Source organism: Henningerozyma blattae, chromosome 3 (genome assembly GCF_000315915.1).
Source record: "Henningerozyma blattae CBS 6284 chromosome 3, complete genome".
NCBI lineage: Eukaryota > Fungi > Ascomycota > Saccharomycetes > Saccharomycetales > Saccharomycetaceae > Henningerozyma > Henningerozyma blattae.
In genome coordinates this window covers 498,766-525,934 of record NC_020187.1, presented here as the reverse complement: position 1 = coordinate 525,934, position 27,169 = coordinate 498,766, and the positions used below count along the sequence as shown (strand labels likewise).

The 27,169-nt window shown below is 31.7% G+C and overlaps 14 protein-coding genes across 14 annotated transcripts; 8 read left to right on the top strand and 6 right to left on the bottom strand.

The window, feature by feature from the left end:
* Positions 1-326: 326 nt before the first annotated feature.
* ATG14 (Atg14p) lies at positions 327-1,784 on the top strand (the record flags this gene model as incomplete). The annotated part of the gene is made up of 1 exon (XM_004179506.1): positions 327-1,784. One exon carries the CDS (start codon positions 327-329, stop codon positions 1,782-1,784), a length of 1,458 nt encoding a protein of 485 aa, XP_004179554.1.
* A 482-nt stretch (positions 1,785-2,266) lies between these two features.
* VMA2 (H(+)-transporting V1 sector ATPase subunit B) lies at positions 2,267-3,826 on the top strand (the record flags this gene model as incomplete). Its single annotated transcript, XM_004179505.1, has 1 exon — positions 2,267-3,826. One exon carries the CDS (start codon positions 2,267-2,269, stop codon positions 3,824-3,826), a length of 1,560 nt encoding a protein of 519 aa, XP_004179553.1.
* A 391-nt stretch (positions 3,827-4,217) lies between these two features.
* Positions 4,218-5,342, bottom strand: MDM36 (Mdm36p; the record flags this gene model as incomplete). The annotated part of the gene is made up of 1 exon (XM_004179504.1): positions 4,218-5,342. The coding sequence occupies one exon, from the start codon at positions 5,340-5,342 to the stop codon at positions 4,218-4,220; it is 1,125 nt and encodes a 374-aa protein (XP_004179552.1).
* Positions 5,343-6,191: 849 nt separating this feature from the next.
* MRPL36 (mitochondrial 54S ribosomal protein bL31m) lies at positions 6,192-6,806 on the top strand (the record flags this gene model as incomplete). Its single annotated transcript, XM_004179503.1, has 1 exon — positions 6,192-6,806. One exon carries the CDS (start codon positions 6,192-6,194, stop codon positions 6,804-6,806), a length of 615 nt encoding a protein of 204 aa, XP_004179551.1.
* Positions 6,807-7,199: 393 nt separating this feature from the next.
* On the top strand, positions 7,200-7,631 carry DIB1 (U4/U6-U5 snRNP complex subunit DIB1; the record flags this gene model as incomplete). Its single annotated transcript, XM_004179502.1, has 1 exon — positions 7,200-7,631. The coding sequence occupies one exon, from the start codon at positions 7,200-7,202 to the stop codon at positions 7,629-7,631; it is 432 nt and encodes a 143-aa protein (XP_004179550.1).
* Positions 7,632-8,145: 514 nt separating this feature from the next.
* On the top strand, positions 8,146-10,137 carry TBLA0C02180 (uncharacterized protein; the record flags this gene model as incomplete). The annotated part of the gene is made up of 1 exon (XM_004179501.1): positions 8,146-10,137. The coding sequence occupies one exon, from the start codon at positions 8,146-8,148 to the stop codon at positions 10,135-10,137; it is 1,992 nt and encodes a 663-aa protein (XP_004179549.1).
* Positions 10,138-10,303: 166 nt separating this feature from the next.
* On the bottom strand, positions 10,304-11,236 carry MUD1 (Mud1p; the record flags this gene model as incomplete). The annotated part of the gene is made up of 1 exon (XM_004179500.1): positions 10,304-11,236. The coding sequence occupies one exon, from the start codon at positions 11,234-11,236 to the stop codon at positions 10,304-10,306; it is 933 nt and encodes a 310-aa protein (XP_004179548.1).
* A 266-nt stretch (positions 11,237-11,502) lies between these two features.
* TBLA0C02160 (elongation factor 1-alpha) lies at positions 11,503-12,876 on the bottom strand (the record flags this gene model as incomplete). The annotated part of the gene is made up of 1 exon (XM_004179499.1): positions 11,503-12,876. The coding sequence occupies one exon, from the start codon at positions 12,874-12,876 to the stop codon at positions 11,503-11,505; it is 1,374 nt and encodes a 457-aa protein (XP_004179547.1).
* Positions 12,877-13,883: 1,007 nt separating this feature from the next.
* Positions 13,884-15,008, bottom strand: MRL1 (Mrl1p; the record flags this gene model as incomplete). The annotated part of the gene is made up of 1 exon (XM_004179498.1): positions 13,884-15,008. One exon carries the CDS (start codon positions 15,006-15,008, stop codon positions 13,884-13,886), a length of 1,125 nt encoding a protein of 374 aa, XP_004179546.1.
* Positions 15,009-15,885: 877 nt separating this feature from the next.
* On the top strand, positions 15,886-17,208 carry TBLA0C02140 (uncharacterized protein; the record flags this gene model as incomplete). The annotated part of the gene is made up of 1 exon (XM_004179497.1): positions 15,886-17,208. The coding sequence occupies one exon, from the start codon at positions 15,886-15,888 to the stop codon at positions 17,206-17,208; it is 1,323 nt and encodes a 440-aa protein (XP_004179545.1).
* A 2,408-nt stretch (positions 17,209-19,616) lies between these two features.
* LOT5 (Lot5p) lies at positions 19,617-20,465 on the top strand (the record flags this gene model as incomplete). The annotated part of the gene is made up of 1 exon (XM_004179496.1): positions 19,617-20,465. The coding sequence occupies one exon, from the start codon at positions 19,617-19,619 to the stop codon at positions 20,463-20,465; it is 849 nt and encodes a 282-aa protein (XP_004179544.1).
* Positions 20,466-20,520: 55 nt separating this feature from the next.
* BER1 (Ber1p) lies at positions 20,521-21,435 on the bottom strand (the record flags this gene model as incomplete). The annotated part of the gene is made up of 1 exon (XM_004179495.1): positions 20,521-21,435. The coding sequence occupies one exon, from the start codon at positions 21,433-21,435 to the stop codon at positions 20,521-20,523; it is 915 nt and encodes a 304-aa protein (XP_004179543.1).
* A 419-nt stretch (positions 21,436-21,854) lies between these two features.
* Positions 21,855-23,120, top strand: TBLA0C02110 (ribose-phosphate diphosphokinase; the record flags this gene model as incomplete). The annotated part of the gene is made up of 1 exon (XM_004179494.1): positions 21,855-23,120. The coding sequence occupies one exon, from the start codon at positions 21,855-21,857 to the stop codon at positions 23,118-23,120; it is 1,266 nt and encodes a 421-aa protein (XP_004179542.1).
* Positions 23,121-23,464: 344 nt separating this feature from the next.
* TBLA0C02100 (uncharacterized protein) lies at positions 23,465-26,890 on the bottom strand (the record flags this gene model as incomplete). Its single annotated transcript, XM_004179493.1, has 1 exon — positions 23,465-26,890. The coding sequence occupies one exon, from the start codon at positions 26,888-26,890 to the stop codon at positions 23,465-23,467; it is 3,426 nt and encodes a 1,141-aa protein (XP_004179541.1).
* Positions 26,891-27,169: the final 279 nt, after the last annotated feature.

Genomic DNA, 27,169 nt, shown 5'->3' with positions numbered 1-27,169 from the left:
AATTTTACCATTTGTATTATTGACTTTTTCCTACTTTCATTTATTTATAGTGTTACATTTCCGGTTTTTTCCCATTTACTCTTGCATATGTTATTAATCTTAAATAGCTTAACTCTATATAGCCTAATATGAATAACTTCACCAAGTAAACCTTTCAAGAGGTACCCTTAAGACTCCGAAATTCCGAATACTAAATCAAGATAGAGAAAAATCTAGTATCATTAAAAAGAAAAATTAAAATAAAAAAGGATTTAATATTCTAAAAATAATAAAAAAAAATTCAGACATAAAACGAGTGCTAACACTCCAAAATATGATATGTAACTATGTCAAATAATGATAATCAAATCATGACGCTACAATGTATGATTTGTTCGAAAATACCCACCAATCATAATGAAAAGATGTATTGTTCTCATTGTATAAAGACAAGTCCTGATTTATTATTAAAATTGAAATTGGATTTGATTATTCTCAACAGACAAACTATGCAATATAAATTAAAAGTAGAAAATATTTTACAAGAATCTATCAAGGAAGCTAATACGGTCGGACTCGAATCTAATGTAAAAGATAATCACAATAATAACACTCAAAATAATTTTCAGCTTAAAAATGAAGATAATGATAGTGTTTTATTATTATCAGAAAAATTAAAAACATTAACTCTTTTAAAATCAAAGAAAAGATTGAATAAAATTAATCATAGGATCCAAGAATTAAAAAGAATTATTATTCATAAACGTTATATCATTCATGAATTATTAAAGCAAATTAAATCAAAACCAGATATACCAAAATATCATCATAAAAAAAACGCAATTATTAATCAACAGAAAACTAAATTAGAATTAATTGAAAAGATTAATCTAATTGAAAAAAAAATATTAATTAAGCAGCAACTTGAAAAATTAATGGAATTAAACAATTGGTTTTCAATTAAAAAAACAGATGCAGTTGACATATCTTATATGATTCAATTTAAAAAAATCATATCCTTAAGAAAATTTGATAAATTTAAGAATTCGGAAATATTAAATTCAATTATTTCTATATCAAATTATTTAAATTTATATTCCAAAATAATTAATTTTAATTTACCATTTCCTAATGATAATGATTTTAAATTATTAAAACAATCAAATATGACTCAAATTACAAGCGATCATCTGATAGGGTGGCTTGGGTGGCTAATTATGAATGTTATTTCAATTGCTATGAAAAGAAAGTTATTCAAAGTTAATTCATTATCCTCAATTGATTTATCTTGGCTATTGGATCATTATGATATTGACGGATTATTTTATTATTTATCGCAAAACAAAAATATTGAATCAACAAAAAACAATACTCCAAGGTACAATTTAGATTGTAGTTATTCGATGGTAATAGCTATTATTTCTGAAGCACTTCAGATACCTGTTTCATCAAGAAATGATAATAATATTATTAAGGGAAAAATAAAGATTAAAGCAAAAAAGAAGGATAGGGCAGCATCAAAGATAAAATCAAAAACCAAATGTAGTGCAAATACAAAAGACAAGATAAAAGATAAACTGGGATCCAAACGAGAATTAAGATTCAAAGAAAATTCAACATTTAATTCAAGACTACAAGAAGAACAAGACCATTCACCTTTATCCTTTGCATCCACAGAATCCAGCACTACCAACATGAATGCCAATAGCATCACATTAGCCACTACTTCAAATAATATGGCAAAATATTATAAAAATAATGGTTCCATCAACTCAGATCCTGATCGATGGTTTGTAGTAGGCTAGCTTATAGCTTTAGCTCAATTACTTATAAATATTAATCAAAAATTAATTTGCCATTATTATTAAGATGCATATTTAATTTCACGTTTTTAAACAATAAGGCGTTACCCGAATTCTTATTTTTTTTCAAATTTGAAATTTCGCTACATTGAAAAAATAAAACGAAACAAGTTATTTATTAAATGAATTTCAATAGAAGAATTCATTCCTTTAACGATTAAAGGAAAATATAATTAGTTTCTTATTTTACATATATATTCTTACTTTATATTTTTGTATTATTATAGCATTTCTATCATCACATATCGTGGAGTTGATATCGAATTAGATATTCTATTCTGTTTTGTATTCGTTAATTTCTTTTTTTAAGGCTTATATTCCTCTATCTCATTGTTACGATAACCTATATTGTTGACTCATATTTTAGGGAATTTTTAACAACTTTCGAAAAAAATCATATCATATAAATAAATATCTAATTAAAAATGGCTTTAACTGACAAGGAATTATTTGAACTTAATAAGAAGGCTGTTACTCAAGGTTTCAAGATTAACCCAAGATTGAATTACAATACTGTTAGTGGTGTTAATGGTCCTTTAGTTATCTTAGAAAAAGTTAAATTCCCACGTTATAATGAAATTGTCAATTTAACTTTACCTGATGGTACTATTAGACAAGGTCAAGTGTTGGAAGTTAGAGGTGATAGAGCTATTGTTCAAGTTTTCGAAGGTACTTCTGGTATCGATGTCAAGAAAACCACTATTGAATTTACTGGTGAAAGTTTAAAAATCCCAGTCTCTGAAGATACTTTAGGTAGAATCTTTGATGGTTCTGGTAGACCAATTGATAATGGTCCAAAAGTTTTTGCTGAAGATTATTTAGATATCAATGGTTATCCAATTAACCCATATGCTCGTATCTATCCAGAAGAAATGATTTCTACTGGTATTTCTGCTATCGATACTATGAATTCTATTGCTCGTGGTCAAAAGATTCCAATTTTCTCTGCTTCTGGTTTACCACATAATGAAATTGCTGCTCAAATTTGTAGACAAGCTGGCTTAGTTAGGCCAACTAAAGATGTTCATGATGGTCATGAAGAAAATTTCTCTATTGTATTTGCTGCTATGGGTGTTAATTTAGAAACTGCTAGATTCTTCAAACAAGATTTTGAAGAAAATGGTTCTTTGGAAAGAACCTCATTATTCTTAAATCTTGCTAATGATCCAACTATTGAAAGAATTATTACTCCACGTTTGGCTTTAACTACTGCTGAATATTTAGCTTATCAAACTGAACGTCATGTTTTAACCATTTTAACTGATATGTCTTCATATGCTGACGCTTTAAGAGAAGTTTCTGCAGCTAGGGAAGAAGTCCCAGGTAGAAGAGGTTACCCAGGTTATATGTATACCGATTTATCCACCATCTATGAAAGAGCCGGTAGAGTGGAAGGTAGAAATGGTTCTATTACACAAATCCCAATTTTGACTATGCCTAATGATGATATTACACATCCTATTCCTGATTTAACAGGTTATATTACTGAAGGTCAAATTTCTGTTGATCGTCAATTACACAATAAAGGTATTTATCCACCAATTAATGTCTTACCATCATTAAGTAGATTAATGAAGAGTGCTATTGGTGAAGGTATGACTAGAAAGGATCATGGTGATGTTTCCAATCAATTATATGCTAAATATGCTATTGGTAGAGATGCTGCTGCTATGAAAGCTGTTGTTGGTGAAGAAGCTTTGTCAATGGAAGATAAATTATCATTAGAATTTTTGGAAAAATTCGAAAAAACATTTATTTCTCAAAATGCTTATGAAAATAGAACCATTTTTGAAAGTTTGGATCAAGCTTGGAGTTTATTAAGAATCTATCCAAAGGATATGTTAAATAGAATATCGCCAAAGATTTTAGATGAATTTTATGATAGAAGCAGAGATGAAGAAGAAGAACAAGAAGAATATCAAGACCCGGATGTCAGACCAACTGAAACTAAACAACAAGCTATTACCGAACCTAGTTTGATTTAATCAAATATATATATGTATACATATAACTAATTCTGTTCTTGCCGTTATCCACCCTCCGACTCTTCTTCATCTTTCCCCTTTTATTTCAGTTTATTAATTTTATCTCTACTGTTGTACGTACAAATAGATTTTCCTAAAAACCAAAAAAAAATAAAGTATTAATTCCAATTTTTTTTTATTTTCTTTATATAAATAGTACGAATATATATATATATGATATTTATATAGCTTTAAGTTAAAAATTTAACAAGTTAAGCTACCAATTAAATTCAAAATAAAGTCATTAATTATAAATAGACACTAGGGTACCAGTAAATATAAATCTAAGTATGGGAAAGGGAAATAAAATATTGAAGAATCTTAATCTCATTATCGTGAAAATAAACTAATTCTATTCAGTATTAATATGGTGAGAAAAATTAGTACGGTTTGAATTTCTTAAGGGAGAATTAAAATAATTCTTCAAAGGAGATGAACATATAGAAAGTGATTTGGTTGGAGACGAAGGTGTTGTTATTGACATTGAAGTATGTTTATTTGTCGGAATATTACGATATTGTAAAACATTTATATCTTGCTCTAATCGCTTCACATTATCAAACGCCGTTAAAAGATAAGGCATTTCGTTTCTTAAGGAAGACATAGAAGTAGAAGGTGATACAGAAGAAGAATGCTTGAATGTATTTGTTAATTTTGATTGTTTAAATTTTGTCTGTAAATGTGAGTCTGGTGAATAAGAAGTTAAAGAAGAGGATAAAGAATTTGCCATGGAATTTGCCATAGAAACGTCTGAAATTCTTCTGAATGAATCTGAATTAAAAGTGTGAGGACCATGGAATAAATCATCATCATCATCGAAGGGTACCTCGGGTAATGTAGCAACTATATTGGGTAACCCTGAAGGTGATAATGTGGTTTCCATGGGTGATGAAGATAGTATAGATTTCTTTTGTACATTATTGTTGGCTAATTTGTATGACCAGTTTACTAGTAATGTATCATACATGCTTTCCAACTGTAAATAACTTTGAATACCAGTATCATGTTCTAAAGATAATTTAATCAGCCGTATAAGATCCAAAAGAATATTCAACTTATTTATCGATATCAAATCTTTCATTTTCATCTTTAAATCCAATAGATTATTGATCATGAGGAGATATTTGCAACTGATATAATAACTAATGACAGTCGATGTTATTTGCAAAAATGATTTATATGACTCAAAGATATCTGATAATTCGTTGATATTAGATTTGTCAAAAGCAAACCAATCTCTAAATATGGATAATCTTGAATAATAATTATTTTGGCATAATGAGGCACATTCGTTAACGATAGAATATAGTCTTATACTTAACCCACTGTTTGGACTCTTGAGAAATTGTTTTACTTCTACATCAAAACCATTTAATACCACATCGTTAGTTATATCATCTTGTATTTTGGTTAGACTTTCATGGACATCTGTTAGACTACTCATTTTACCCTCATTTAACATAATGGGATCCTTCATTATGAATAGCTCTTCTCGTAATATATAAGTAAAACACTAAGTGTTTGTTGATAGTATTAGAACACAACTAACAATGTGACTTACAGGTACTTTTCAAACAATGGACAACTTATTTTAACCCCACTAACGGTGAAGACCATCGAGAAAAACAGCATCAAAGTATTTCTTCTCTCCGTATATTGAAACATGTCATAAACGTTAATCCAAAAGTTTCAATGAAAAGTTTCAGCATATGATGCTAATTCATTTGTTTGTGGTTTTGCCTAGAAAGGAACCTAAGCCGTCCTTGTCCGATCCGGATAGTAACGCGAAAAATATTTGTGGCACATATTTTCTGATGCATAATTGCTGGCACATGAATCACGTGCTTTGGTAAGAGTAGGGGGGCAGTATTTAATTAAAGACTAGCAATAGGAAATAGATATGAATACAATTAAATATTAGGTTTACAAATAATAATGAAGAAGCATTGGCTAGAAAAAAAAACATTTGAGAAAGGCTAATACTAAAATAGAAAAAAAAATACTATGCAAATAATGATAAAAGAAATAAATAAAAATTACTGATTTTAATAGGCGCAATTTACTGTATGAAAAATATGCAATTGTAGAAGTTTTTTGGCCCCCAGCTAACTAGTTACTTGTGTTTATCTCCTTTATATATATATATACAAATTTATTCTTACTTTTTTTTAAGGCGCTAAACTAATTTTCAACGAAATTGTTTAGGCCCGATGATAGTATTAGAAATATTTAAAATTAAATTCATGAAGGGTAAACGATTATGAAATTAAAGTTGTTAAAGATCTGAGGAAACCCCGTTGTGCCACAATCAATATAGATATATATTATGTTTGGATCTCTTAGAAACAACATTGCAAAAAGACCTGTGAATTCGACAAAGAGTTCTCTTATCTGTCTTAATAACTCAATACGATATGCTTCAGGTTATAGACCTGTCCAACAAGTAACATTACCACAAAGACCTTTGAAAAAAATTAGAGTTGGTAAAGCAAGACCTGCAATTTATTATAATTTTGAAACACTGGTTGAATTAAGTGATGGCAGTGTTATAAAAAGAAAATCACAGTTACCAAAGAATGAAATTAGATTGATCCAAGATCAAAGAAACAATGCTTTATGGAACCCATTAGAATTAACTTTGAAAGATGCTGATGCTGAAAGTGCTTTAAATAAGAAAAATAATTTGAATAAATTTAATTTGAAATATAATTCTATTTTCCAAGATTTATCATTAGCAAAGGAAAAACCTTCGGAAGCTACCACTACAGACAATGTAATGGAAATTAAAGAACCAATCAAGACTACTGAGTCTGCTCCATCTGATGGGCTAGATGATTATTTATCGTTATTGAGTGAAGATTCAGAACAAATCACTACAGGTACAGTTTTATCGAAAAAGAGAAGTAGAAAGAATAAAAAAAATAATAAACTTTTATTATAATAATTAATGATCTCATGTATATTCAACTTATAAAATATTCTGCAATTTATTTTCTTCTTTAGTACACTATTTTATTTTAGTTATTGTGTTGTATTTTTTGGCTTTTCTTATCTCTTTTTTTTTTCTTGTTTCATTTTTTTCATTTCTCTAATACAATTTCATGTACATAAAATTATTTAAATGACTAAATTAAATATAGTATTGGACTATATAAGTAAATAATAACAAATGCATTATTAATATAATCAAACCGTTACTTTTTTTTATCTTAGAAAAGCTTTTAAAAAGAAAAAAATAAAAAAATGAGGTAAAAAATAGGAAAAAACTTAGTTCTTGAAAACGAATGTTATGTGAAAAGAAAAGTAAGCAAGACATTATAAGAAATATATACGAATGGGTAGTGTATTCTTACCTCATTTACACACAGGATGGCATGTTGATCAAGCTATTGTCACAGAAACTGAACGACTGGTTATAGTTCGATTCGGTAATGATTCAAATAAAGACTGTATGATTATGGATGAATTATTATATTCAATAGCAGAAAAGATTAAAAATTTTGCAACAATTTATTTAGTGGATATTCAAGAAGTTCCTGATTTTAATGAGATGTACGAGTTAGTTGATCCAATGACTATAATGTTTTTCTATCAAAATAAACATATGATGTGTGATTTTGGTACTGGTAATAATAATAAACTGAACTTTGTAATAGATGATGATCAAGAATTAATAGATATTATTGAAACAATATTTAGAGGTGCTAGAAAAAATAAAGGGTTAGTAGTATCACCATATGATTACAACTATAAGAGGGTTGATTGAATTAGCAAGAATATCTAGGTGTTTTTATTGAACCTGAAATCTACTTGAATTGTAACAGTCTAATTCAATCATGAAATTCCAATACCATAGTATATCTCGATGATATGAAGCAGTTATGACTGAGCTTTAAAGTTCTCAATGATAACATTTGCTACTATGGAAATCAGTTGCATTTTCATAAAAATTCATTTAGTTCATTCGCATATGTAGTAGGGTGCTAAATCTTAAAATTGCATATATTTTATTTACTTATTGCTTAAGCAACTATCATTAGGTATATTTACTTCTTAATATTATTGATCTTATCAAGATTTCACGTGCTCATTAAAATTTTTACGAATTTTTTAAATAACCGATGAGCGTTGGCAAATTTTACGTAAATGGTAAAAATAGAATGCAAATATTTAGAAGTAATACAAATTAAGCTTAAATTGCTTTTGTTTATAAATTTTGATAGTTTTATTTTTTTGTTTATGATATTTAGTTTAAACAAAATTAAATTAGTATTTCTAAAATGACTATTGACAACACCACCAAAACTACTGTTCCATTCAGTAGAGAGCAATTAGAAAGTGTTTTAAAAACCAGATTCTTTTACGCCCCAGCTTTTGAATTATATGGTGGTGTTTCTGGTTTATACGATTATGGTCCACCAGGTTGTGCTTTCCAAGCCAATATTGTTGATGTTTGGAGAAAGCATTTCATTTTAGAAGAAGATATGTTAGAAGTTGACTGTACCATGTTAACTCCCCATGAAGTTTTAAAAACTTCTGGTCATGTTGACAAATTCTCTGATTGGATGTCTAAGGATCCAAAAACAGGTGAAATTTTTAGAGCTGATCATATTGTGGAAGAAGTCTTGGAAGCTCGTTTGAAAGGTGATCAAGAGGCAAGAGGTTTAGTGAAAGACGCCAATGCTGCAGTCCAAGAAAATGCTGATAAAAAGAAGAGAAAGAAGAAGGTTAAGCAAATTGAAGCTATAAAATTAGATGACGATATTGTTAAGGAATATGAAACTGTTTTGGCCAAAATTGACGGTTATTCTGGTGAAGATTTGGGTAAATTGATGGTTAAATATAATATTGGTAACCCAGTCACTGGTGATCCACTAGAACCACCAAGAGCTTTCAACTTGATGTTTGAAACAGCTATTGGTCCATCTGGTCAAATGAAAGGTTATTTGAGACCAGAAACTGCTCAAGGTCAATTTTTAAATTTCAATAAATTATTAGAATTTAACAACAATAAGACTCCATTTGCTTCTGCTTCTATTGGTAAATCTTTCAGAAACGAAATTTCTCCAAGAGCTGGTTTGTTGAGAGTCCGTGAATTCTTGATGGCAGAAATTGAACATTTCTTGGATCCATTGGATAAATCTCACCCAAGATTCCATGAAGTTAATGATATTGTATTACCTTTCTTACCACGTGAAGTTCAGGAATCAGGCTCTACCACACCAATTGTTACAACTATTGGTGAAGCTGTCTCGTCTGGTATGGTTGATAATGAAACTTTAGGTTATTTCATTGCTAGAATTTACTTATTTTTAGTTAGCATTGGTGTTGATGACACTAAATTAAGATTCCGTCAACATATGGCTAATGAAATGGCCCATTATGCTACCGATTGTTGGGATGGTGAATTGTTGACCTCATATGGTTGGATTGAGTGTGTTGGTTGTGCTGATAGATCAGCTTTCGATTTGACTGTTCACTCTAAGAAAACTAAGGAAAAAATGGTTGTTAGACAAAAATTAGAAAAACCAATTGAAGTTACCAAATACGAAATTGATTTAACCAAAAAATTATTTGGTCCAAAATTTAGAAAGGATGCTCCAAAAGTTGAAGCTTTCTTATTAAATTTATCTCAAGAAGAATTAGAAAAGAACGCCAAATTATTAAAGGACAATGGTAAGATTACTTTCAATGTGGAAGGTGTCGAATCTGAAGTTGAATTAGATGAAAAATTTGTTGTAATTGAAAAGAGAACTAAGATTGAACATGTTAGGGAATATGTTCCAAATGTTATCGAACCATCTTTCGGTATTGGTCGTATCATCTATGCCGTTTTTGAGCATTCTTTCTGGAGCAGACCAGAAGATACTGCTAGATCAGTCTTATCTTTCCCACCATTGGTTGCACCAACTAAAGTCCTGTTAGTACCATTATCTAACAACAAAGAATTAGTTCCTGTTACTACAGAAGTTTCTAAAATCTTAAGAAAAGAGAAGATTCCATTTAAAGTTGATGACTCTGGTGTGTCAATTGGTAAGAGATACTCTCGTAATGATGAATTAGGTACTCCATTTGGTATTACCATCGACTTCGAATCTGCTAAGGACAAATCTGTTACTTTAAGAGAAAGAGATTCTACAAAACAAGTAAGAGGTTCTATTGAAGAAGTTATTAAAGCCATCAAAGAAATCACTTACGAAGGTTCTAGCTGGGAAGAAAGTACTAAAAATTTGACACCATTCACTTCAACTCAAACTGAAGAAACTGTATAGATGTGTATGTAAAGAGCTTAAATTACTACAAAAAAAAATAATATAAAATAAAAAAATATTGTATACTTTAACCAAGTTAATATATAGAATGTTTATACGGTTATTATATATATATTTAAAAATGTTATGAAAATGCTAATATTATTTTTCCCTTTTGTATTAAAGATTATCTTGCATAATTGATATTAATTAAGTTTCCATTCCAATTATATAGGTTGCTATAATCGTCTAATATCTTGGTAGCCGATTCAATGTCCTCATATTCAATAAATGCTAAATTTCTAATAGCCAAATATTTAATATTTTTAAAGCCATCAATTTTAAATATATTTTCTAAATGTGCAATTGTTACATTTGTTGGTAAATTTTGGACCAATAACATTTTATTAGGTGGAATTTCAAGCTCTCCTTTTCTCTTTAAAGGTTTTTGTTTCTTTTTATCGATTACAGATTTATTGTCAGCCTTATTATTGACTGTAGTTGTCGGTATTTTCTTTTTCAGCAATAATTTCTTTTTGAAGCTAGCAGTTGCTGCAAGCAGACTGGATTCAGATATTTGCTCGTTTTTGGATCTTAATCTTTGTCTTAATCTTCTACATTTTCTATTTAACTGTTTCTTATCGATGTATTCTTGGTTTTTGTTATTTCGTCTAGTCAACAAAGCTTTATTTAATGGACATTGTACATTAACTTTCAAGTTATCATCATTAGATTCATTAACAGTCTTTCTTAATGCCAAAGCCAGTAATGAATCTTTTTTAGAAAATTCAATCAATAGTTTATGACCATTTAGTTTTAAACCATTTCCGTTATTGTCATCAAAATGATTAATAAAATTTATTGCTGATAGATGATCAAAAAATGATATAAATGCTTGATTTCTTAATTTTTTAGTTCTGTAAATGGATATAGATATTATGTTATAAGTGGATTCTATTGGTTTGATGTTTGATGGTTTATCTATTGGTTGAGTAACCTGGTTTATATTAGATGGGTCATTTGGTGATATGGCATTTAGTAATAATTGTTTTAAATGAGAGATATTTTTAGGTCTTGAAGGAAGGTTTTTAATATATAATGTCCTTAAATTGCTATCCATTATTCAATACTGTTTTACGTTACATTTAACTCAGCTTTTGATGGATTCTTTTTTTTAAAATGTAATGTTTTTAAAAATTTCTCTAGACGGAACGAAGGTTATTCAATTCCATACAATAGAAATTGATATTTGATATAGTGAAGACTATTTTTTTTAATAACGTTTATTTTTAAAGTTCTAAATAAAAGGGTAATTTATATTTATATAAAAGATACTAACTATACAAAATGAAAATTTCAATGAATTTGATATCAATTTAAATTCCCTTATTTGGAAGCCTTAGCAGCAGCCTTGGTGACCTTACCGGCCTTGTCAGACTTGACAACGGACTTGATAACACCGACAGCGACAGTTTGTCTCATATCTCTGACAGCGAATCTACCTAATGGTGGGTAGTCAGTGAAAGCTTCAACACACATTGGCTTAGATGGAACGAATTTGACTAAAGCAGCATCACCGGATTTCAAGAATTTTGGATTGTCTTCCAATTTCTTACCAGATCTTCTGTCGTTCTTTTCTAATAATTCATCGAATCTACAAGCAATGTGAGCAGTGTGACAATCTAAGACTGGACTGTAACCGGCAGAGATTTGACCTGGATGGTTCAAAACAATGACAGTAGCGTTGAAAGATTCAGAACCCTTTGGTGGATCGTTCTTGGAGTCACCACAAACGTTACCTCTTCTGATTTCCTTAACGGAAACGTTCTTGACGTTGAAACCGACGTTGTCACCTGGTAAACCTTCAGCTAATTGTTCGTGGTGCATTTCGACGGATTTAACTTCAGTAGTAACACCGGCTGGGGCGAAGGTAACAACCATACCTGGCTTGATAACACCGGTTTCGACTCTACCGACTGGCACAGTACCAATACCACCAATCTTGTAAACATCTTGTAATGGCAATCTTAATGGCTTGTCAGTTGGTCTGGCAGGTGGTTCAATGGAGTCAATGGCTTCTAATAAAGTCTTACCTTTAACAACACCAGCCTTGGTTTCCTTTTCCCAACCCTTGTACCAGGAAGCGTTAGTGGTGGCTTCAATCATGTTGTCACCGTTCCAACCAGAAATTGGGACGAATGGAACAGTCTTTGGGTTGTAACCGACCTTCTTGATGAAGTTAGCAGTTTCCTTGGAAATTTCCTTGAATCTGGCTTCATCCCAGTTGACAGAGTCCATCTTGTTAACAGCAACAATCAATTGCTTAACACCTAAGGTGTAAGCTAACAAAGCGTGTTCTCTGGTTTGACCATCCTTGGAAATACCGGCTTCGAATTCACCGACACCACCAGCAATAATCAAAATAGCACAATCGGCTTGAGAAGTACCAGTAATCATGTTCTTGATGAAATCTCTGTGACCTGGAGCATCAATAACGGTAACTTGGTATTTTGGAGTTTCGAACTTCCATAAAGCAATATCAATGGTGATACCTCTTTCTCTTTCAGCCTTTAATTTATCCAAGACCCAAGCGTATTTGAAAGAACCCTTACCTAATTCGGCGGCTTCCTTTTCGAACTTTTCAATAGTTCTCTTATCAATACCACCACACTTGTAAATTAAGTGACCAGTGGTGGTAGATTTACCAGAATCGACATGACCGATGACGACAACGTTAACGTGAGCCTTAGCTTTACCCATTGTGAATTATTGTTGAAATGTGTGTTTTTCTTTCTAACGAATGAGAAAAGAGATAATACAAAGATAAAAATTAATTGGAAGAGAAATTAAAAATCTACTGAAAAGACCATCAGAAAAACTTTCGAAATTCAAATAGACTGTCTTCAAGTCTTTATATACCCATCAGAAACCATAAAACCTACTACTATCAAGTGAAGAAACAGGAAAAAAACTAGAAAAGAATAAAAATTTTCCATCATGGGAGTTTGGAAAAATTTTTCACTCTCGCTTCTCTAGCTTTCGACTCTCTTGGGACAAAATGAACAAATAGAAATAAAATGAATAAAAAATGAATAACTCATGCTGGTTTTTGCAGGCCGAGTGCTCAAAGTTGAAAATTTTTCCACAGAAGCCCGATGCGGTAAAAAAAGAAAAAAAGTGGTATCCCCTACTAGCGTTTCTTGGTAGAAGCAAAAAACCAGCATGAAAGCACACCAAACACTAAGAGAAAACCCACGAGAATGGTGAAAGTGGAAACACCCAGATGGGCCAACTATGTTAGTGAAGGTTCGGTAGATATGGATAAGTTAACGATGGAATAAGCAACCAACGGTCAAGTGAGCAGGAGGGTGTGCCATTACCATCGACCATCATGGACTTCACGGTTGGACTTTTTAGGAAAAATATTGGTTGTTGGCTTGTGCGGGGACGGCCAAGTTGCTTTAGGAAAGTTTCAGTAGCAAAATGGTATCTGATGTGCTATTAGTAGTACATATTTCGCCTGTGTTACAACATTCATGAGGGCATGACGAGTGTACAAGTGTGCGACTACCCTTGCGGCCTTACGATCTTGCAGCTTTGCTAACAAACTAAGATTCCCTAAGCTGTATTCTTGCTCACGATAATCAGTGTAGTCGATGATAGCATACGTCCTTTAATCTGTTTGAACCTAAATAGGGATTTGAGGGAAGTCGCGGCGTCGTCTGTGCAAGACGCTCGAAGATTGAGAAAGGGGGAGTCTAGCCGTATTAATGTTCACTTTCGTATGCATTGTCTTGCTGTAGTTGTACGTGCTGTTCACTTAGGTCGTCAAGCATGCTATTCTGTTGTGCCATGGCCCTGAGAAAAGCTGTGTCTGTTGAGTCTGTGGCGATGGTATTCAAAGTTGTAGATGTGCCTAAGGGGGGGATTTGGTCTTGGTAAGGGCCCGGTATGTTAGAACGATCTTGATCTTGCGATGGTGTAATTCTATTCGAAGCAGATGTGGCAGGTCTATTCAGTGACGGATATATAGGTCTACTTATGGTAGAGTTTGTAGAAGTATTACGATGTGTTAACAATTGTAAGCTTTTTGCGGTAGCATTGGCCACTTTTTTCACAAGGGTTCTCCATTTGGGTTCAGTTTCTATAAATTCCCAACGAACATTCTCTTCTAAATCATCTTGCAAACTATTATTATTAAGAGTGTTTGTCAAACTCAAGCGTTGTATCTCGCCAATATCTTGTTCGTCTGGTAAAAATATTGGGCCCCTTGTGGAACTGCGATCAATCAATGAGTCATGTGATGTATTTAAGAAACGGCGTCTAATCAATTCTACTAGGAAAAACACAAAAAAAATGCCAACAAATATACCTAGTACGTTTACTTCATTGCTGCTGTTGGATGTAGGACAGGCGTATATGCTTCTTACTTCAAAAAAATACCCGCAATCATTAAAACTACCAAGGAAATTGACTTTGGCCATTTTATTAGTTAACTCTTTATCACAGACAAAATTGAATATACTGCTTTTCTGATCTTTACCGTTGGGACAAATATCCCCATTATTGTATTTCAAAATAAGTTTCTTGGCAGATTCTTTGGGTCCGATCAATTGGGGAGTCTCATTAAACTTACCAATAGACACGTATTTGTTAATTTGCTCATCGTAATAGAAGGCACCTGTTAAGTTGCTCAACTGTTCATTTTCAATATTACTGTTTGGTGAGGAGCATATAGCGATTGTAAAATTGCATGGTGATGAGTCCCAATTCTTCGCTACGAATCGATTTATTTGGCCTTTGGAAGGATGATTTGAAAGAGGTGATAAATCAATGAAGTTACCCGTAATGGTATTCATTACCGCACATGAAGGTGCGGGTTCTTGTGACATGGTTGTGGTAGTCAGATCTACTGAGAGTTGCCAGAATTGCCAGAATTGCCTCTAGCTTCAAGTAAATCCTTTTAATCACTTGTTTTGAAATTCCAATATCCTTGCCGAATTCTGTTTGCGGTTTCGCGTTGAAATAGGTCCGAAGAATAATAGCGTAAGAAATTATAAAAAGGCACTGATCTTTTGAGAACTTGGAATAAAGTTGTATATAAGTTTGATTAAATTTATTAAAGGTAACACCATAATAGTAAACTATCTACTAATCCACAACTTTTGAGGCTCTTAAATTATTATTTACACTTATTAATCTTACTGATTTGGCAATTATGTAATAAAGATTGTAGGAAAATAAGGCAAGCTTAGTTAATAGGATATGTCACTATTAAAAACTATTCATTTAAGGGTTATTAATGTCATAGATCAGCCTATCTTACTATTATACGAGAACGTCTATATAGTTTGATGATGAAGTACATAAATGATATTGATTTACAAGAGAAAAGGTACATTTCGTATTGTCTTCAAGGAAGAATCTCGATATTAAAAAATACAAAATATTTCTTATAGGAATAATGGCCAGGTTATGAGTCCCCTTTATGTTTTACTTACAGTATATTATATGATTATGATTGGATGCGCCGCAAATATGTGCGCCACAAATATGAATTCGAGTATGCCGCAAATACGTATTCAGATGTAAATGTAAATTCAAATTCAAATGCTAATTCAATTGTAAAATCAAAGGAAAAGATGTGTGCCACAAATGACAAGTTGAATAGATATATAAATGAGTATATGCCTTATTGTAAGTACTGAATAAATAAAAACTAAAAAAATAACCAGCAAAAATATTGAATAACAGAATATTTTCGAAAACATGAGTAGTAATCTGCATAATGACGTTGAAAATGAGAGTGAGGAGTACGGAGAAGTATTCAAGTTTGAGCCTGATGAAAGATTTGTCACTCCACCGAATCATGTGGACTCTAATGGGCGTACCATAGAGAACGAAATGAATGGCTGCGTGATGCAATTGCCTGAAGAGGAACTTCTATTAGTTCCTGGAAGTGATAGGTTAGAGAGTATCATGCAAGCAAATGAGGAGTTGGATAGAAGCATTAATGAGATGAGTGGATATCAGCGAGTCATAGAGAGTAAGTTTTGTAGTAGAGAATTAACTGAAGCTGAGAAACAAGATGTCAGACGGTTTGATTCCAATGAAAAAAATATAAATCAAATGACTGAAGATGTTAAGACAGCCAAAAATATCAGATTTAAGCGATGGATCGATAGGAAATTTGGTGACTTGAAGTCAAGACGAAGAAAGGATATTGGTGGGCCCGAAGAGGAACCAATTGAGGAACCAATGGATCCTCCAAATGAAGGTCCAGTAGAAGAGTCCGAAGCACATGATAAGATAACTTTAGATCCTAATAATCCTGCACCATTACCGGTTCATGAGTTGGCTCAGCCAACAAGTGATGCAGAGAGTATTATTAGTGAATCCAGCAACGAGTTTCTTGCAAAAACAAGAGAAAAATACGAAACTATGTCACCATTGACTTCAAAAAATGGATTATTCAAGAGCTACTCTGCCAAGTTCAAAGAGATGGCGAATAGTCAAATGTTTAAAAATAAGAAGAAAAAAGATATCACCTATCCACAACTAGTTGGTGGGCTCGACTCACCAGATGATAGTCATTCTAGTAGCGGCTACAGTGGTTCAGATGTGGAAAATGACAAAAAGAAATCCTTGAGAAATTTATTTGCAACTATGAAGCTAGGAAAGGTGGATGAGAAACGTGGCCGAACTAGAGAAAGGCGACAGGCAAAAGCTGGAGCTAAGAGAGAGCAACCTCCAGAAGTAAATCAAGAATCATCTTCAGAGGCAACTTTGGAAGCAACTCCAGAAGCAATGCCTAAGGAAATATCCGAGGATCCTCAGAAGCAGATTCAAGAACTAGCTCAACCCCAAATTCAGAGTCAAGATCAAAAACAAGGCGAAGACGTATCTCAAGAGCCAAGTCAAGATATACCTCCAACTACCAAGCAAGATTCACGTACGGACACCAAATATGATTCATGTGCAGAAACCAAACAAGATGTACACGTTGATGAGACTGGAAACATCCAAGATGATGAAACAGATCCTCTAACAGTATCAACAGCATCACCAATTTACCAAAATAAAGTTAGTTAATTATATAATGTATAGTTTGTAATTTAAGTCATGATGCAGACAATGCGTGAAGATAGCTAGGTGAAAGTCGTGTACTAAGGTATCTATATTAAGTATGAAAAACAAATTAGCCAATAGTAAAATTCGTTAGAGCTTAACAGCTTTCAATTTTTTGATAAGCAAGGTAAGTAATTAGTATGAATTCATATTCGTAATGACAATCAATAATGGAGGTAACTTAATGGTAAATCAAAGAAATATTGTCTTTGTTTTTCTAAAGGGCACTTTTTTTTACGTATAATTATAGTGTAATATTACAATTCACTATAGATGTTATGGTTACTTCTAGAATGAAATTAATATCATTCTTATGCATAGCAACCTTGTTTATTAAACTTCGGAGATTAATAAGTGTATGATATTTCGAGGAGAGGAAGGAATCAGTCAGATTATTTTGATATTTAAAACACACTAACTTATAACTAAGGTTGAGCATATTTGCTCTATTCACAAAACTATGATGTGTTATTAAATTTTTAACAATTTCGTTCTAAAACAATATAAGAATATACTTCTAATTAATTGCTGTTATGCATTTTAGTTTCCAATCCTTGAAGAATGTCGTCAGTACAAATTGTTTCAATCGTTTTTAGAGCTTATCGTTGATGACAGAAAAAATACGCATATTAGAATAAATCATTGAAAAATAACTGCGAAAAAGAAAGCTAAGAAACTTTTTTTTATTTAGTTGCAGTTGTTTTATGTGTAAAGATCAAAACGTTATCAATAAAATTCTACAAATATACAAAGCATAAGAGCATTGTATACCAATTTCTTTAGTTCGAAATTTTAAAAATTCTTTAATATGTACCAATATGCTAAATGTAACTGCTCTGAAAAGAATGACTATAAATGTGAGAAACAAAGTTTTTCAATGTAATACAAATAAAAATTCAAGTTGTAACTGCAAAATGTTTTCCTGCCAATTGTGAATCGTGCTCACTATCTAAATGCAAAGAATGTGTGTATCCTACAAAGAAAAGTTGTTCATGTTAATTGACTTAAGCATTAAGAATTATTAATTTTATCCTATACTTAATCTTTTACTAATGAAATTGGCACATAGGACCCCGAGTTATTTATTTATTTTAGCCTATATACCCTTTAGATAAATTTCTCTAATAAGTTTTATAATATGTAAAATATTTTTTTTCCAACAAGAAGTATTTAGGTAACATGAACCAGAAATATAATTATCAGATTGTTTATTTAAATTCTAATAATAGAGTTAAATGAGTTTGACAAATAGCTTCTGTTAGCATATCCTGAACAACATTTTTGAAAGGGCATTCTTCCAGTATGGAATTCTCTTCTCTATTGAAATTAGTCGCTCCAAAAAACTAACAGTGTATAGAAAGAACCCTTGGCAACCCTTTAATTATCGGAAAAGGTTTAGAGTGGTTGACTGCGTTTATCAAAAAAACAAAAAATTTACCTAAAAAGCACTTGTCTATTATATTGGTGAGATTACACACTATCAAATTTCAACGGATTCTGGTAATAACTAGGAAACAAGCAAGAAATGTAGATATAAAGTATGGCATGTGATATCATCTATTGAAGGGAAAATATTCGAGCTTGACTTATTCTAGTTAACTCCCGGCCTCAGAAACAATCGGGTAGCAAACGAGAATTTTCTTTGTCCTAATTAGGATAAGTTTAATTTCCACAGTAATCTTCAAAATTCTTCAAAATTCTCATTACAATTGTAAAATATTTGAACAGAAAAAAAATTATGGATCGGCTATGAGAAGCAACTGAGTAACAATATAATGACTAATTTTTAAAATAAAGGGTACTCTCAGACTATAATAAAATTGAGATGCTTCTGGTGTACTAGATTACAGCAAAGAAATAAAAGCTATATATCTTACTATAAGGCACAATATACATATGTATGTGTATGCAATGTTAGTTTTTTCAAGTGACGTATTTGAAGTCTTTATTAAAGTTTAAAAAGGAATTTATTATATATTTGACTGTAGTATTTCGTTTTTGAATATTAATCCAATATATCTTTTGTATTATCTTATGAGGCTAGTGTTTTTGGCACCTACTAATAAATGATGCAAGAATTAATAGCTCCGCGGAAAGAACTCATTTTCAGCCTAAACAGGAAAAACGGATATTCATAACTTATTTCGCGGACTTTTTAAATGTAAAAAATGTGAGTATCCATTTGTCTTTTCATAGATGAAGTATGGTTTTGGTAACAAGCTAGTAACAGTTGAGAAAGCAGTCCATCTCTGCTCGGACACGTGAAACTGTTTATAGGCTTTGCAAAACTTATATATATTTACACTATTTTTATGCTGCTAAATTAAGAAGTGAAGCAAGCAAATAAAGAATCAACTCAAGAGACCAAACAAATGTCGTCACAACTAGAATTTACACAAATTACAAATATAATACCCACTGTTGAAAATGTTATACCGTGGAAAGTTTTTCAATCTACTCATCCAAGACATTTAGATTATTCTTCTACTATATTATCATCTAATTTACCAATCTTACTAGCAGGAAGTAGAGACCTTTTATTAACATGTCTCAATATCACTACCTCGCCATGCGAAGTACAATTATTTATCTTACATAGTCATTTGATCATTTGGCTAACACATCTATCTATTGGCTTACAAATACCTATTACAAATATCATTTATCATGGACTTACAAGAAATAATACCACACCAGAAGGTAATAGATACGAATTATTATTAACTTTAGAAAATGATCCCGTCTTAACACAGTTTTTTCCTCTAGATACTAACACCAATGAATCTTTGAATACGATTGATTTGAAATTCCAATCCAAATATTCCATGTACGAAAGGGTTTATAATGATGTCAATTATATAGAAAATTTATTCACTTTTAAAAATTTTGGGATCAATAAAGGTGATGATTTGATTCATAATTTAAATGATTCCCTAACTAAATGTTTAGAGTTCAATTTCAATTCCCGTCAAACTACTGACTCCGATGACGAATTTGATTCGGCGGCTTCGTCCACCACTTTGCCAACAACAATGGGTGAAACTTTAAAAAATTTCCGATTCCTTAATAATATGGGGACTGCTGATGATTTAGAATACCATACATCAAACTCAAACGATGCAATGATGAGTTTTCCAATGCAAATGGATAACCACTCAACAGCAGGAATGATGATAGAATTTCCTCATGATAATGAAATCGCCATGAAAAGATCAAGATAATACACCTAACAATATATAATATTTTATAGAATTTGTTTTTATTATGTAATACGCCTTATAAGATTAAATGCAATGTTAAATCAGAGAATGAATTGATCCAGGGTTGATTTTCTAATAGTTTACCATTCTTAAAATCGCTAATGATCTCGGCAGTTTCAAAATATGTCTCAATAGAGTCATAATCTACCTGTGCTTCTTTATATATAATATTTTTGCCCCTTCTTTTTTTTTTCTTAACAATTTGAAAATCTTCATCATTTTTTGCAATTTCATTATTTTTCATACTTACCTCATTCTTTTCTAAATAATTTACAAGCTTACTCATAACTGGATATTTTTCAAACAATTTTATCTTGGTATATCTATCTGTGTGTCGCACTAAATTGTTGGCCAGAAATATTTGAGGCTTCTCAGTCATAAGAACGCTCTCGGTCAATTCTAATGGTGCATGAGGTAAAAAAAATAGGGTTTTATTAGTAGAGCGCTCAATCTGTTGCAAATCAGGCTCAACTTTCCAGCTATCTCCCAAATCATGTATATATTGCATATCTTCCTCGGTAAATACAGGATCATTAATTGATACCACAATATGCTCGTGTTTATCTTTACTTAATACTTCTACTAATTTGATTAAAAATGCTATTTGATATCTAGCTTGGAAATCTTCTGCAAAGCTTCCAATTGCTAAGCATCGTATTTTTTCAATATGTGTGAAACGTTCTTTCAATTCACAGACTAAATGTTTAAACATTTCAGATTCTTCAATAATCTGTATATACTCTGTAATTTGGTCTTTAAAACTAGTTAGTTTATATTTTTGCATTTTTACCTTTATACCGTTGCAGTTACTTTTTATGAATCTTTCAATTAAACTAATTTTTAAATATTGAGGTTTTGTTTTTTCAATTTCATCTATTTTTTTTATAGTTTTACGATATAATAGTAATGTAATCAAATAAAATAGCGGCATAAATCTAATTCAAATAATTTATCAATTACTATTGGATCTAACTTCACATATGAATAGTTTTTTCCATACTAAATATTTTATTAAAAATATTCATTGCACGCCTACACGGCAATATCACCGTCGGGCTTACCATATTAACCATTTTTCCGTTCGGACTATTTTGTTCCCTGATTTCTGGTTTCAAATAACATTTTTCACCAATTTTTTTTTTTTTTTTTTCTAGGACATTCTGAAAATTTGAATTAGCTCATCGCAAATATTAAATTACTTCAATATATTTTAAAAACACAGCTTTTGCAAAAGCATATTTACACGTTGGTCTGGTATCTTGTAAAGGGTTTTTTTAAACATCTGGTTTGCTGCCCCGGTATTCATTATTCAATCAAATTTCCTCTATCTCTCGTCAACTTTCAATAACTATGCGTAAGTGTAAAGTATTCGTTGGTAATTCTCATCCAGATCTAGGTAAATTAGTCTGTGCAAGATTAGGCATTGAACCTGCCCCATGTACTTTAAAGAAGTTTTCCAATGGTGAAACCTCAGTTCAAATTGGTGTCTCCGTTCGTGATGAAGATGTTTATATTATTCAGTCTGGTTCAAACACTATCAATGATCATATTATGGAATTATTAATTCTCGTCTCAGCCTGTAGAGGTGGTTCTGCTAAAAAAATCACTGCAGTGATTCCACAATTCCCATACTCTAAGCAATGTAAAATGAGAAAGCATAGAGGTGCTATTACAGCAAGAATGTTAGCAAATATGTTAATCATGGCAGGTGCTGATCATGTTATATCCATGGATTTACATGCTTCTCAAATGCAAGGTTTCTTTAGTAAGCCTGTTGATAATTTATATGGTGCACCAAGTTTAGCCAAATGGATTAGAGAAAATGTTCAAGACTATCAGGATGCTGTGGTTGTCTCGAAGAATGCCGGTGGTACTAAAAGAGTTACTGCTCTAGCTGATGCTTTGAAAATTAATTTCGCCATGATTCATACTGATCGTCGTCGTTCACAAGATATATATACTCAAAACAAAAAGACTAGTGCTAACAGAAGACAATCCTCAATTAGAAGAAATAGTAAACCTACCATTTCCCAAGAAAATGTCCCAGGTGAACATAATATTATCTTAACAAATGGGTTCCAAACTGCTAGAATTCGTAATGGTCATGTCATTGCTGATGATGAAGAAGAAGTTGCCGTAGAAATCGATAATGATGATGAATCAGCTTTCTCTGATTCTTGTGCTTTAGGTGAAACTTATGAAAATGGTGATTCTGATGACGAAGAAGATGAACAAGTTCAAAAGGAAAAATTGATTACATTAGTTGGTAATGTCCGCGATTGTTCAGCAATTATTCTAGATGATATGATTGATAGACCAGGCTCATTTATCAGCGCTGCTGAACATTTGGTTAAGAATTGTGGTGCTAAGAAAGTATACGTAGTTGCAACTCATGGTTTGTTTACCGGTGATTGTTTGGAAGAATTAGAAAAATCAGATGCTATTCATCAAATCATCGTTACAAATACATATCCAATCTCACCAGAGCACCGTTCCAAGTCGAAAAAATTGGTGATTATTGATGTAGCTCCAATTTTCGCTGAATGCATTCGTCGTGATCATTACGGTGAAAGTATTTCCGTTTTATTTGACAATCTTGCTTCATTATATAAATAATATGTTTGAAAACAGCATTTTACATTATTTCATTCTGATAAATTATATGTTAGAAGTGTACATTATTTTTTCCATATTTATATTTATAAGTTACATTTATACTTATAATTAAACATTTGATTATATATATATCCTTATCTTTATACCTTATAATCTCATGCATATTTAGTCTGTTTTATATATTCCAGTTTTACTTTTAAAGCACAATTAACCAGAATTATAGTATATATTGTTTTATTTTATTATATAAGAATGTCATATTTAATTAGATTTTTTTGGAGAAGTAGGAGAGCTACCTTTGTTATGTGGAGTAGTAGAAGGTGAAGAAGATAATGGTGTTGCTGTTACAGAGAGATCTTCCTCTTCTGATAATGAAGGTAAATGCATTTTTCCTCTTTTTCCATTTTCGCTTGAATTTCTTTTTTAAATATTAAATTGGGATTTGTAATACTAACAGGAATAAATTTAGGTGGTAAGTTAACCCTTGGAAATTTATTTCTTAATTTCTGCTGGCAATAATCCATGTCTAAATGTTTTGTTAATGATATTTTTGGAATGCAACTTATATAATGCTTTTCATCAATCTGAACATCTAAGGGATCTTGAGTATGGCAACCTGGTGACATTTTTAGTCTAATAGCATGGGTTTTATGGCCCATAGGGTCAGTACTTTCGTATAATTCAAAATTTATTTGTGATAAATAATCGAATTCTGGTAGGGCGCTCCGTACGATTTTCATTGGAATTCCAGACTCATAAATAATGTTTAAAAGGGTATAAATATGTGACTCTTTTGTAAAATATGCAACACATCCTGGCGATGTTTTCTCTTTTAAATCTTTTAGGTCATTTAAAATTTGCTTTGCTAATGGTAATGATGTTAATAAACCAATATCTAGCTTTTCCGTATCTTCAATACCATACTCCTGAGGGCTTATAAAATCAAATAGAACTTTGGTTAGTTTAAATAATTCTCTGAATTGAATAAATGATGGATCATTAAAGGGAGAATCAGGGATAGCATTTGGGTTTTTCATTGTTTTACCTTCAAGTGACCATCCCAATGATCCAACACTGCTAGTATTTTGAGCATCGGCGTCATCAGTCTTTAAATTATTCGAGATTTTAAAATTATTCATGGCTAATATATTGATTGGGTATCTATCTACTAAAGATGCATGCTTTTCTATTTCTTCTTTTACGTCTTGACAATTGTTTGGATTGAAGACTAGTTGTAAAAATTCTCTATTATGTAAAGCATCATATTTCATAGAATCATATAATTCTGATATTTTAGAAGGGTCTAATTTCTCTACACTTGTAAATTCCTTAAACAATTTCTCCCATCTTTCTTTGAATAATGCAGGATCTTCTCCACAGCACCATCTAGCTTGAATGTTTTCAATATCCTCATTAGCAAAATTATACCGTAAAACCTTTTTGTGAAAATTCATTAATTCTACAACTCTTTTAACAACAGTGTATGGTTCAGGCATTTCTGGAGGCCAAGAAAAATTTCGTGAAGGTTTTTTATGTTGTCTTAATAAAGGTTTTAACCTTTTTTTAACTTTATCCATTAATTCCTTCGCAGCATTGCTATCATCTAGTAAATCCTTTCTAATATTAATAACATCGCTGGATATTTCATCTTCTCCAAACAAAGCATTAGCCCATGTCTGAGCAGTAAGAACAACTCTTCTTTCTGAAGAAGAATATATTGTAACATCTTGCAGAGTATCCTTATTTAATAAATCGAAATACTGTCTCATTTCTTCACCTAAATCTTGTGCTTGATATGGTGCAGAATGGGTTGGTTCACCACCCCATTTAAGGATAAATTGAACTTTCTCTACTTCGTTATCTTTATTTATAACGGGCTTCAGCTGGATTTTAGTACCACGGAATGTCAATTTTTTTTTCAAAGCAGTATAAAGAACTTTAAGTTTAGCTGGATCTTCTTTATTCTCTTCTCTTGCAAATGAAAGAGCTTGTAGGACGATTTCCATATCGGTTTGTGCACGAATAATTACTTCTTCTTTATGTCCCTTTAATAAAGCTATAAATATTGGAGTTGTAAAAGAATATTTAATTTTCTGCTTAGGAGTTCTGTCAGCGTGACGAATAATGGAAACTAGTCCTTTGAATACCCAATTTTGCATTTTTTCTTCTTTGATAATTGGCAAAATTTGTTTTTTCTTATCAATTTCTTTCTTTGCCTTAATAAAAGTATCCCTTAAAATTTGTGCACAAGAGTCATAGTATGAGGTATTATCCTTTACGAAAGAGAAGCCATTGACATCAATTACATAGCTTTTTCCTTTAACTCTTAATAAATCAAAGCCGCAAATCATTTGTGAAAATGCAGTTGAAACTTTTCTTGCAATCTCTTTCTCTTCGTCGGTTAATTCAGTGATATATCTTACTTCTTTCCCATGAATATTTCGTCTAACAATACCATCAACGACGGGAGACTTTCTTGTCTCAGCATGGCAAAAACCTTCACCGACTGTATACGCTTTAACATCTTCTAAGTTATCTGTATCCATGAATTCCTCATAAATGTAAGAGCCTTGTCTTCGAGGAGTTATTAGGGAAGGATCAAATTCAGATGATTTGTTACCAACTTTACGGAACAGGCGTCTCCCCCCACCACCATTTTTGGAGTGATAATAAATGAAAATATTATGATCTTCGCCATCAACAGGCTTCTCGACAAATGGCTTCCGCATTATATGGCCATCTACTTCTAAAGTATCATCATCTATCATTTTCCAACGTGATTCTACCATTTTATCAACTTCAACGCCTGCTTTAGATAATTTTTCTTTCAATTGTTTGTCAACTTTTGGGCCACCATCTCGTATGATCATTAGCCTCCTCGGCGTTGGAATATTTGCCGCTTGTAAGATCTGTAAGCATAATCTTCTATCCCACAATGCTTTTTGCATTACTAAGTCATTAATCATAAATGGCTTTCTTAAATTAACATATCGAATAGCTTTTTCTAGTGGGAATCCTTTGGAAAAAAAAGAAATTAAAAAATCACAAGTTGGCCAATTCTCAACCTTTTCATCCAGAATAACTTTATCACCAAAAATAATAGTTGTGAATTGGCCATTTTCTTGCAGTCTATTCAGGATTTGTGTACAAGGTTTTGATAGTACTTTTGCGTCCATAGCACACACACCAATCTTCCCTACTCTCGGTAATTGAACTTTATGATGAGATAAAGAAGACTTTCTAGAAGACGAAGTCGATGGTGAAGTTGATTTTGCATGAGGTACTGGGGATTCATCTTTAATTATACTTGGTGGTAGTGAATCGAAAGCTGTTGAAGAGATTCCTAAGCCTGAGTTCATATCTGGTCGATCAAAATTATCTGAAAAATTCACTGAATTTGCAGAACTAGATGGATCAGTAACTGAATTGTGTGAACTGCGTTGATTTTTATCATTTAATTGTAGCCCAACATTCAAAAGATTAGTCAGTGCTTCCTCTTCATTCAGGGTATCTATTCTGGGACTTCCTGGAGTTCCCAATTTAAGAGAAGTGTTTTCACTGTGTGATGGAGTTGGAGAAAATGCCTCTAAGATTGGAGCAAAAGACTCAATAGTTTTTGCAGTACCCGACCTAGTTTCAGCTTTTGTTTTTTTTAAGGGATCTGAATTAATTGGTGTATCTAAGTATTTCAAGTCTTTTTCAGATCCAGGTCGTTTATCGTTCAGAGACGGTAAAATTTCTCCTTCTTTTGGCAAGTTCTTTTCTTGCATTACAATGTATAAAGCAACTTAAACAAGCTTGCCTATAGCTATTTTCAAAGATGAATTCTAAAAGTCAATGATAAGGAGGCCTTACCTTTCTTCAAAATAGGAAAGCATATTCGTATAACTCTTTTTTCTCAGATTCTTATAATCACCTAAAATCCCTTTAAAAGGCGGATTCTTTATCTCACGTGCATTCGGGAATTTTTCAAAATTTGCAAAAATAGATCGCGATGAGTTGAAAAATTTAATTTCGGTAGAAAGTGATGAGCCTAATTAAAAGCAAAA